Source organism: Terrapene carolina, unplaced genomic scaffold (assembly GCF_002925995.2).
Source record: "Terrapene carolina triunguis isolate 2854851 unplaced genomic scaffold, T_m_triunguis-2.0 Scaffold57, whole genome shotgun sequence".
Taxonomy (NCBI): domain Eukaryota; kingdom Metazoa; phylum Chordata; order Testudines; family Emydidae; genus Terrapene; species Terrapene triunguis.
The window spans coordinates 527,663-540,013 of NW_020664408.1; the positions used below are offsets into that span (position 1 = coordinate 527,663).

At 41.9% G+C, this 12,351-nt stretch overlaps 1 protein-coding gene across 1 annotated transcript in view; it reads left to right on the forward strand.

Annotated features, from left to right (window-relative positions):
• The first annotated feature begins 5,694 nt into the window (after window positions 1-5,694).
• Window positions 5,695-12,351, forward strand: part of LOC113407932 (receptor-interacting serine/threonine-protein kinase 1-like) — a 28,781-nt gene continuing 22,124 nt past the window's right edge. The window contains exons 1-3 of the mRNA XM_026658929.1: window positions 5,695-5,895; window positions 9,556-9,709; window positions 10,857-10,994. Coding sequence (XP_026514714.1) covers window positions 5,744-5,895; window positions 9,556-9,709; window positions 10,857-10,994 — 444 coding nt within the window. The 5' untranslated portion in view covers window positions 5,695-5,743. The remainder of the gene's footprint in view (window positions 5,896-9,555; window positions 9,710-10,856; window positions 10,995-12,351) is intronic.

The window sequence follows — 12,351 nt, forward strand, 5'->3', positions numbered from 1 at the left end:
GAGTTGGTAAGACAACTCCCACCTGTTCATGCTCTCTGTATGTGTGTGTGTGTGTGTGTGTGTGTGTGTGTGTGTGTGTGTGTATATATATATATATAAAAAATGTTTCACTCTATATGCAGCTGAAGAAGTGGGCTGTAGCCCACGAAAGCTTATGCTCTAATAAATTTGTTCGTCTCTAAGGTGCCACAAGTACTCCTGTTCTTTTTGCGGATACAGACTAACACGGCTGCTACTCTGAAGCTAGTAAAAAGAGATCACTCACCACTGACCATAGCACCAGCGAGAATCCCTCTGAGGAGGATATTGTGCACGTCATCTGGGGTGGGGAGGAGATAAGAAGTAAAGTTCAGACTGCCAGAGGAGGACAACTATACTGAGTTGTAAAACAAGGAACTGGGTTTACAGAAAAATAATCTTACAGTTATGCAGCGTTACTCCTTGTGCAGCGACACCTAAATGTATAACTTGCATGTCCACTTTATGAAGTGTTGTAGCATTGGGGCTTTTAATGTAACTCATTTGTTTCTCATGGAATTTTGCTTCCTTGGGCTGAAATTCATTCACATCTAGATGCTGGCAAAAGAGGCAAAAGTCTAATTTAAATCCACATCCTCAAAAAGACATTTAGGTGTCTAACTCCTATTGAAATCAATGGGAATTAGGTGTCCACATACCTTTTAGAATCGGAGCATGTGCGTATAATCCCAAAAGGTGCTAAGTATCTTCCACGAGACACTGAGTACCCTGGACTCCCATTGCAAGAAGTCCTCAGCACTTTGCAGAATTTGGTCCCTAGTTGGTGTTGGCCCTCAACCAATGTGTATTTCACTCTTACAATTTCATACAAGTCCTGTTCCAACATTTAGGATTGTTAATATTGAAACAGTTACATATTAGAAAATATATGCCCAGTGTTCTATTTTATCAAAGTGACTATTTGCTGACCTGCAATTACTTACATTCATAAGTGATTTGGGACAGGATCAGGGCCTTCGATTGTAAGCAATTTGGGGTAAAAACTGTCTTCACTCAAAAAGAACAAGGAGTACTTGTGAGTACACCTTAGACAAGTACTCCTCGTTCTTTTTGCTGATACAGACCAACGCGGCTACCACTCTGAAACCTGTCTTCACTCAGGAAGTTTTACATTACTTAATAGAACAGTAATTCCAAATTTCAACAGAATTGGTGTAGTTTTAAAGGCCTGATTTTCAAAAATGTACATGCAGTTCTTGCATGTGCATACTGGTTATGTAGATGAGAAATGACTAGTTAGATATATTCTTGACCAATTGCATGTGCAAATGCCTGATTTAGAGAGGTAAGTTACAGTAGGTGTGCAGTTGTGTACATGCATTTTGAAAGTCAGGCTATGAAATGGCACAGGGAACTGCATTCCCTGCACCACGTTAAGTATTAATTGTTCTGCTGAAGAAGAAGAAGAAGAAGGAAAAAAAAAAAAAGAGGACCCTGAGGGCATGAATTCGTTTCTTGGTAATACAAGACCGTGAATAGTGTTTGTGTTTAAAACTGTATTTTTAGGTCTACCCATATATTGTCACTCAGTTAGGATCTTAATGTTATGGGTTCATAGATTTTAAACTGCATTTAGTCACATGTTACATGGCATTTCTTTCATTTCAGTGAAAGGATTCCAGTTTTCTCGGGGTGGTGATGTTGTTTTTCTAAGCTACACACTTTGCTATTTTCCTCCCATTGCATTCTTTGAAGTAAAACTTTAAAATGATATTACATCTGACTTCCAAAAGTTTGCCTTCCAACACCTGAATGTGGTAGGGCAGCAATGTTCATTCCATTTCATACATGGGGAACTGAGACACAATATTGCCAACATTAAATGTTCAAAAGGCATGAGTCAGGGCTAGCCTCCCGCTCCCTGCCCCCCAAAAGAAATGATTTTAGAAAGTTAATATTGGATTCTTTTTATTTGCCTTAGGTTGCCTACCCCTGAGCTAGAGTATGAAAAGATGGATCATTTGATAGTTTTAGGTGTCAGAAATATACAATACAAATACTTTGTCTTCATATAGCAGGACCTTTTATTTAAGGATCTTAAAGTGTTTTTACAAGTTTAGTTAAGCCTCACAGCTCCCTTATGCGATCAATGACATGCATACCATATAGCAGGGGTTCTCAAACTGGGGGTCAGGACCCCTTGGGGGTGACAAGGTTATTACATAGGGGATCATGAGCTGTCAGCCTCCACCCCAAACCCCGCTTTGCCTTGAGCATTTATTATGGTGTTATAAATTAAAAACACTTTTTTATATATTTGGGGGGAGGGGCAGCACACAGAGGATTGCTATGTGAAAGGGGTCACCGGTACAGAAGTTTGAGAACCACTGCCATATAGCCTGGCCCATATACCAAAACTGATGGCCACGTATGGCAGGGGCTTACCTTCCGTCCATGTGAATGCAGCCATTGCCCAAGTTTCCTTGCTTGTAGGATAGCTCTCCAACTAACTAGAACTATATTCCTTCAAAGTAGTGATAAGTGATAAGAGAAGAATCTGATGTAGATACATTCTATCTTCTCTTCTTGGGCCATAGGCTCTCCCTCAGGATTCCATGTCAATCCAGCAGCACCCCGCTGGTGGGCCCTCAGGGAATGATGAGTTCAAGCATAAGTCCTTTGACAGAAGAGCAGGCACTAGGTGTAGCAACACACTCTCCCTTCTTCTCTTTCCCCTAGTTTAAAGGCCAGATAACCACAGGCCAGCATTGTCAGCATTCACAGTTTGTTTAGCCACATTCTAGACACCCACTCACTTCTTCCACTCCTTAATGCAGTTAGTTTCCTGCTGCCTTAAAGGGCTAATCTGCTGCAGCTGCTAGCAGCCAACCCTTGACAACAATACCCTGTTCCCAGGTCTGTGTACTTGGGCTATTATAATCATCCAAACCTATTAATTAAGCCCCTGGCCAGGGTTTGAGGGAGAAGAAAGCAACCTAGCACAAACCCAGGTAGTCTCTTAAGTCTTGTCTTCATTACAAAAAAGAAAAATAGGTGTGTTCCTAACTCAAGTTAGGTAAAATCCTAGTGAGGACAAGACAGTTTGTAGTTTCCACACAAGTTAGCAGGTCGAGTTAAAGTTTAATGTGAAAATTGTAAACTGCCTTGTCTTCACTAGGATTTTACCTCTTCTTAGTTAACTCAAGTTAGCTAGCGCAAATAAGAGCACGCACCTTTTTTTTTTCCCCATAGTGAAAATGAGGTCATAAGGTACACTTTTACTCAGCTGCCTTTTCAGGCCTTTTCATCAGCTCTTAACTGGCTTTTTCAGGCTTTTCTCAGATTGTTAGACTAAAGAGACAAACAACTCTGTGACTTTCTTTATGGTGTATGCAGGGATCCTCACAAGAAGTCTTGCTCCTGTCATACTCTCCCTTTGTTCTCAGGGAAAGGGGCTACTTATATTCCCTAGCACCCTCTGACAGCCTTCCTCTGACCGCCTCTAACTCCTATCAACCTGAGACTACATTTCTCAGAATTCCAGCCATTCTAGATTGAAACTGGGGTAGGGCTGACTCTTAGCATGTCTTAGAGAGCCAGCACACCTTGTTATACTGTGAGAAGAGAAACTTTCTTCTGTGCTTAACAAACCACAATCTCTGTTGAGGGTTTGCACTGTTTACAGAATGTTAGTTCATAATTCATGAGTGTGTTAAGGCAGGATCCTGAGGCCCTGGGACTGGTGATCTGCGGGGTGTGAAGGAGCAATAAGAAACAGTGCAATTCTGCCACCTTTACTCACATTGAGTAGTACCTTATTCCACAAGTAGTCCCATTGATTAGGCGCTAGGCATTTTTGAAAATCCCACTGTTTCTATCTGTATCTTTAGGTGCCTAAATACCTTTGAAAATCTGGTCCTTAACTTCTCTGCTCTTCAATATTCTCCTCTATAAATAGGGGTAATAATACTAAACTGCTGTACATTACAAGCTGAGAACTAATTAATCAATGTTTGTACAGTGCATTGAGATCCTCCAGTAGAAGAACAAAATACTATTATGATCTAAATGTTAGAGTGATAGTAACTCACCATAAACTACCACTTGTGATTTTTTGGACCTGATTCTATGAGATGCTACTTGGTTGCCAACTTTCTAATCAGACAAAACCAAACACCCTTGCCCCACTCCTTCAAGGGCCCACCCTGCTCACTCCACCCTCCATCGCTCGCTCTCCTTCCCTCCCCCCCCCCCCCCCCCAGCGACTCGCTCATTTTCACTGGGCTGGGAGGGTCCCTTTTTGACCAGGTGTTCTGGTTGAAAACCGGACACCAGGCAACCTGAATCAGCTCTGAGTTGGGCCCACTTACCTATCATTTTGTGATGCTGATAAATAAACAAGATACTATGTTCCTGTGACAGGGTTCCCAGGGTGCAGCCTGAACTGTGGGACCGCTGAGCCCTCTTGTCCCACCAACTTGGGGTATCCCTCTCACAATGTGATGCTTTGACAAGCTACAAACTTCTGACAGGTACTGTTCTTATACAGACATCCACAGGCAGGTACACACCCAACTGAGTTACATGAATGCTTCTCTCAGCCACTCATGAATATAACAATAGAGAGGCTCCAGCCAAATCCCCCCAGCTCGGCACCCCAAAACTGTACCGTCTTGCCCTAGTCAGAAGCCTGACTAGTGTAAATTCATTACCCAGTCCGCTCCTCCCTCAATATGGAGAGGACACAAACTAGTCTTTGTAAACTGAGCTGAGATTTCCCAAGCACTTCAATCAAAACACACTGTTTTAGGTAAAATATAAAACAGATTTATTAACTACAGAAAGAGAGATTTTAAATGATTATAAGTAGTAAGTGTAGAGATCAAAGTTGCTTACCTAAGAAATAAAAGGAGATTTGCAATCAGTTCTATAAAGTAAACAGGATTTGAATCAAGCAGTATCTCACCCTGATAGATGGTACAAACAGGTCACAGATCTTCAATACACAGGCTGGAACTCTCCTCCTGGGCCCCCCATCCCCTTTTTCAAAGTTTTTGTCCACCTGACATGTTTCCAGGTGTTGAGTTGTGGAAGGGTGAGACCGAGTCATGATGTCACTTCCCCTCTTTATAGTTTCTTCCAGCTTGCTTGTGACATGGGTGTCTGCCTCCATTAGTCAAGCATTCTGCATTGTCTTAAGTGCTACCTCTGAGAAGTCTCCATTGTGTACAGTTCCTGGGATAGTGGATTCTCTTTAATGGACCTTTCAGCATGTCTGGCTACTCCATTGTTGTATCTGAAAGGCCGGTTGTGGGTGTTCCCAGCCTCACAACGTATTTCGGTATGACACACACAGCAAAAATTCATAACTTCCCATACAATGATAGCACATACAATCCAACAGGATATTAATGTCCAACAGATCAAGGCTTTTAAAATGATACCTCACAGGCATACTTTGTACAAAACATATAATTATATGACAATGGTAAATACAGGGGTTCCAGGGTGTTTCTTTGAGGTACACAGTGCCCCAGGGCCGAGATCCTCAAAGGTATTTAGGCACTTAACTTCCATTTATTTCAGGGGATGTTAGGCATCGAAATGCTGTACCTTTGAGGATCTGGGCTTACCTGCATAACTAGATCTTCATTTACTGTGACATGAATGTTGGATGATGACACTTTCTTTGTCTTCTCTCTTCATGTTACAGATCCAGGAGTATTGTATTTTTGTAAACCCTAAACTCTTGGAGGCTACAAAGATGTCGCTGGAAGATATTCACATGAACACGCAGGACTTGCTGCAGAAGGAAGAACTAGATGCTGGAGGATTTGGAATGGTTTCTTTATGTTATCACAAGAAATATGGGCTTGTGGTATTAAAAACAGTGTATACGGGACCCCAGCGCACAGAGTAAGTTGGAGAGAGGGGGCTTGATTCTCATTTACGCTAAGGCCCCTTTACATCACTGTGACAGTGTAAAGGGGCCTTACCTGTACACCCATTTTGAGGCCATTTTACGCTGCCGAAGTAGTGTAAAGAGATCTTAGGATAAATGGCAATTCGGTGCAGAGAATATTTTCAGGATGGATATAACGTGTGCAGCACATAGCTGTATAGTGAACTCGCCAAACTGCAGATGATGGAGAATGTGTTCTACATTAGGACTAAGAGTGATTTATGGTGATTATGTGGGTGGAATCTGTTATTAGCAAATTGCATTTCATTAGTGAAATATTACATGGACTGTGCAGAGAATTCATTTTCACTAGCTGTCCTGAACTATTATGTACTATCTCTATGTGCAGCATTGCTGTGTTCCACCCCAGTGGCAGTTGCTGTGATCCCTGTATTGCACTTCTTGCCTCGTTGATTGTTGTAAAGCATTTTTACTTTATTTTAAAGGGAGGCAGTGTTGCCTAATAGATAGAGCACTGAACTTGGACTTGGATTCAAGTCCCTGCTTTGCCACAGCTATCCTGTGTGACTGTGGGTGAATCATTTCCCTGCTCAGTGCCTCAGTTTCCCCATTTGTAAAATGGGGATGATGATACTGATCTCCTTTGTGAAGCAATTTGCTACAGATGAAGAGAGAGACTATATAGCATTTAAAATCTTTGGAAGAAAGATGTTGTATGTGGATATTGCAGGCACCAGTAGAACTTTCCGCTAAGGTTTTTATTTTTTCTCCAAAGCTGACCTTTCTAAAGCATTGCCTCATCTTTATAATGAAGTTCTCCATTACCTGGGAATTTAACTATTTCCACATGGGGTCCTTAAAAGCAAATAAATTCTTGTGTGCCTAAATGAAAGCAAAAACTCAACTGGGTGGCACTTTTTTTTAAGCATGTAAATGAAAAACACAATCAGGCACTTAACTGGAAATGTCCAGTTAGGAGTAGCAGGAAAACAATTTCTGTTATTTTAACTAATGCTGCCCGGGCCAACAGCCAGGTTTGAACCCCAGCACTACACCATGACGAGCGGGAGCCTCTGTCCTTTGAACTGCAGGACTAACAGCTTGAAGTCAAGTCCTCTGCATTTAATGCAAAGACTCCATTAACTTTGGGTCAGGCTCTAAGTCCATTAGCTGGGAGCAGTAGTAGAGTTGTAAACCTCTTATGTGGACCAACCACTAGAAGGACACAAATACCCACATTCTTCTAATTCGGTATAAAAACTGAACTGAGACTATGGAACAGTTCCCAGGTTAGTTTTAAGAGCGGGAAGTGAATGAAGAGACTCTGATAGTCCACAGACTGCTGCCCGCAACGCTTTTCTCCCCTACCTTCTGGCTGCCTTTACTGTTTTTCTCTCCTCCTCTATCTCAAATCCTTAAGTTTATTTTTACTTAAAATGTTGATCAGAAGCCTTAAAAAAGCTCCTAATTGAGCCTAGAGCAGCTGAAAGCAGCCCAGCCTCTTCTGTATTGCTGTAGAGTGACACTCAAGACTGGGAAGGGGCAGTTTCCCTTTGAATCACAGCCTGGGAGAGTGCTAGCACACAACATACTACAGGGAAGCTGCTACTTCCTCTTGCACTATGGCCACAATTCTTTTTCTTCTCACTAACTTGACTATTCCCCATTTTACACAATGCTTACGGGGTTTTTTTTTTTTTTTAAACAATCCTCGATGAGCTCCTAGCTGTGCGCTCTTGAGTGATGATGCAGATCACCAGCTGACCAAGCAGAATGTGGCTTTCGACAATCAGTGTTGCAAGCCATTAATCCATAATAACGAGGGTTATGAACATCCAGTATCCACAGCCAGTGCTTAATTTGTGCCTGGGCTTGCTGGGGCTAAGTCCTGGCACCTCTAGGCATGGCAGTTCATAGCGCTGGCACCTCTGGGTTCCCAGGCAGAAGCCACTGCTCTCTGGCCACCCAGTTTTGAAGGCTGTGCTGGCACCAGCAGCAGCGCAGAAGTAAGGGTGGCAATATCCATACCATGCCACCCTTACTTCTGTGCTGCTGCTGCGGCAGTGCTGCCTTCAGAGCTGGGAGGCCAGCCAGCAGCCACCGCCGCTCTCCGGCCACCCAACTACTGCTTAATTTGTGCAGCTCTTTCATTACAAATTAAACACTGTCCACAGCCATGGTTGGATGATCCCTCTGTAATAAATCCTGTCTGAAATTAGCTTTTAAGTCAGTCCCGGAATACTAGCACTTTACTAAAGAGTCCTAGGCCTTGTCTACACTTACAGCACTGCAGCGGCCCTGGTGGAGCTGCGCTGCTGTAGTGCTTATTCCCATCAGCATAGGTACTCCACCTCCCTGAGGCACGGTAGCTAGGTCGACAGGAGAAGCCCTCCTGTTGGCATAGCACTGTCTACATTGGGGTTTAGGTCAGTGTACAGTAATTGTGTCACTCAGGGGTGTGGCACGACATAGTTATACTGACACAAGTTGGTGGCCAAGCCCTACGTCCCTCCATTCAAGTTCCTGCACTAACTATCCAAAGCCCTTCTCTTTCTCTTTCTCTGTGACTCCCTCTTTCCCTGTGTGTTTTAGGCATCTCACTTATGGATCCTTCAACCAATAGGACAGTGTTTCACAAACTTTTGAAAACTGAGCCCCCTGTGGGAATATGAAACTAATTGTGCCTTCGTCAGCTCCACCATCTATTGCTAAAAGCCTACCCCGATTTTATAATGTTATGAAGTTAGATTGTATTTCTAACTGCCTTCTTAATTTTTTATATTAAGCAATGACTTACAAAGTATATTCATTGGCATCTGAGTTAGTGCCCACTGAGATGTTCATACCTTTCAGATTTATTGTTTCAGACTGTCTGCAAACTCCGGCAGATATAACTGCATCAGTTACACTTGGGTCATGATTTGAAAGTTTCATTCAAACCCACAACAGCTAGAGGCTAATGTTTTTTTAAATGAAAGTAGAGATTCTATAGAACAATTGTGAGGTCTATCTGTGTCTCCCCTTCCCCTGGCTAGTTCTTTATCCCCACAGGAGAGTGCATAGAGCACTTTGGAAAATGCAATTTTAAAAGATTAACTTGCTTTGAAATTCTAACTACATTATTATATTTTTAGCTATAGAGAAGGCAGCTATAGAGAAGTAGTCTGTGTTTGGTATCTTACTGTGTCTGTAATAAATTAAGCCAATTAATAGCCATGTCCTCAAATATAATGTAAACCATTTTCCAAAATTCAGAAAAAAAAGTTATTGAAGGCCTAATTTTCATCAAGTTTGTAAGCAGGCTAGATACATGCAAGTCAGGGACCTGCATACACCCATCCAGCACTGCATACACAAAGCATGTATACCTGCACACTTACTAAAAATCAGGCCCTAAATTAAGAGTATGTGAACAGACTAGTTAAGTTGGGAACAGATATAAAAGTTACTAGGCTAGAGGCTCAGATAGTATAAACAGAATTCAGTGGATTTAAACCAGCTGAAGACCTGGCCCACCTTAAAGAAGTCATGAAGATGGACTTACTTTTCTGGCCATCACTTTCACTATGAGTCAACAGGATATTTATGCCTTACTATGCTCTTACCAGTCTGATACCTGTACACAATGTAATCCTGTAGTTTCCATTTCACAGATATAATGCTTCCCTTCTTGAAGAAGGCAAAATTATGCGCAAACTAAGTCATGATCGGGTGGTGAAATTACTAGGCATCATTCTGGAAGATGGGAACTACTCTCTGGTGATGGAGTATGTGCACAAGGGAAACTTGATGAAAGTACTAAAAACAGTGAGTAGTGAAGTAAATAATCTCTCCTACATGCATTCATCAGTTATTATTGCAGGAAGCTGATACTGCTGTATATCTTAAAAATCACTTAGTGGTTTTTCTGGTCTTTTTAGAGATTTTACTTTATGCTTTTATTTGGCAGAAAAAAATAATCAGTGATTTGCTTCGTGTAAGCTTTGGTTTAGGAAGGTTACGGGTGAAATGTTGTTTATACCTTATTCATAAGGGGAAGTGAAAGCAAACTTTCCAATCAGGGTTGATAAGAACTGTGAAAAGGACAGGATGTGGTTTTTGTTGCCAAAGGAAATAACTATGCATAGAATCTTCAATTTCTGATCCCCTTTTCCCTGCTGTAGGGCCAAATGCAGCCTCTGCCTCTACAGGTACAGCAGATTCTAAAACCAGCAGAAGGGACAGGAGATTGAAAGGTTATTTACACCCTGTGCACTCTAGGATGTCTTTCTCCATGGCAGGTGGAGGGGGTTGGAAAGGTGCCTGGGAATGGCTAATGAATCTGCCATTCTGTGCATCCAAAGGCCTACTATCCCTCTGGCTTATCCATATAGTGGTGCACAAAGTCCTAGTTGTTACTAGTAGTGGGCTTGAGTACTGGCAGCAGAATACCCGAAATGTTGCTCTGGTACCATGCTGCTCGGTAAAATAGTCTTTCCCACAACCACTCTCAGACCCCCTGCTGTCCCCTTTAATTTACACTGTGTGTAAGTAGGGCAGCCTTTAACCCCAGTGAGTTAGATCTTGGATCTAACGTAGCAGTAGCCTTTGACAGACTCATTCGAGTCTTTTAATCATTGGGCCAAATTCTGCCCTCAGGTACATGCGTTCATTTCCCACTGAAATCTATGAGAGTTGTGCGGATGCATCTGTTGAGACCCGCTGAGGAGTAATCATAGAGGGCCTGTGTCTGATCTCAGTTCCACCAGTGTAAATATGGAGTTACTCCAGATTTACTCTGGTGCAATTGAGTGGAATCTAGGTCCAAGAAGGACTTCAGTGATTTTTAATTCCCACTTTGAGCAAAGATACTGTGGAAGGCTGAGAGGGGGAGCCTTTTAAAGGCCATTTGTTTCATTTTATGATGTACTATGCAATAGTTTTGATAATTTGTATTTCCTGTTCTTTATTTTAGTCCACTATTCCCTTGTCTGTGAAAGGGCGGTTCATCTTGGAGATCATTGAAGGAATGCTTTATTTAAATGAGCAGAGTTTGGTACACAAAGACTTGAAACCAGAAAACATCCTTGTAGACGATAACTTTCACATTAAGGTACTGTTAGAATTTAAACACAGAACACTTGTGATTTGGGCCATAGAGTGCGGCTCCTGCTATATAGGCTGGAGTTTATCAAGGATTAATAACCTAGTAGTCCAGTGGGCTGTCAAAAATCAAATTTTAGTAGCCCATCTTTAAAATGTGGTGGCCCACCTACAAGCTGATCCTGAAATGTTCATTATCTGTCTCTGCCAAAAGTATATGGGATGGAAAGTAGAGAGAAAATACTGGCTTTGCTCACTTGGTTATTTTATTCATTAATTTATTTACAAGTTATTAATTTTAGACAAACCTCAACAAACACAACTTGAGGGGAAAAAATAGAAATACCAGAACAGCACATCAAACTGCTTTATGGCAAATATCACACCTTTGTTCCTATCTCATCTGTGTTTTCTCTTCCTGCGCTTTCCCTCTTCCTGCGTTTTCCTTTTTTAACCTTTTAATTTTTTGTGTGCATCTTTCCCTCTCTTCCTTACTTTTAGATGTCAGCCAGCAGCTACAGAAGAAAAGCAGTGACACAGACTTTCACAGAAGTGTTTTGTGGGCCTGATCCAAAGCCCATTGAAGTCAACTGAAGTTTTTGTACTGACTTCAGGTGCTTTGAATCAAATCCTCTATTCACGGTGCCTGCTGCTGAGTAAATCTGAGTAGGATCTGCAGCAGCCCATGTCTTTTGTTCTGTGGACATATGTCCTGTGAAGATGAACTACTGAAACAGTCTCCCCTGTCGTTACTTGCAGTTATTTAATGAGCCCCTTGTAAGGAAAGCTCTGTTGCTTGATATATGTCACTTGTCATTAGCTCATGTGACATGACAAGTCTGAGCTAACAGCAAATGAAAAAACAACAACTTTGGAGCATCCTGCAGAGAGGATAAGAGAAGCTAACTGCAGAGACACCAAATGATTAAGTCCCCATCAATACTGCATATGTAACTGGATAACTAATCTTAATATTTGGTCTTGTTTACATGGATGGAACCAAACCAAGTGCTCATAACCATGTTACAGAACCCCATTAAAGCTCTGAGGCCAAATTTAGAGATGAGTCAGACTTGCTCTGAGCAGGTTGGGTTAACATGGTGGTTAAAGCAACAGCTGGTGACCAGTCTGCACAAGGTCCCCCAACACTGCTAACATCTGTAAGGACAAACCAGTGTTCTAGAGAAGATTGGGCCTAAGGAAGTTAGATAGAGTCTGGTTTGGTATAAGTCTCCCACAACATGCATACACCTCCTTACCAACATGTAACTTATACTCACCCATACATGTTATACATCACTTCTGAATTTGGCCTACTAGGGAGCTAAAGGAAGTCTAGGGGACACAACGTTTATTAATAGCGACTT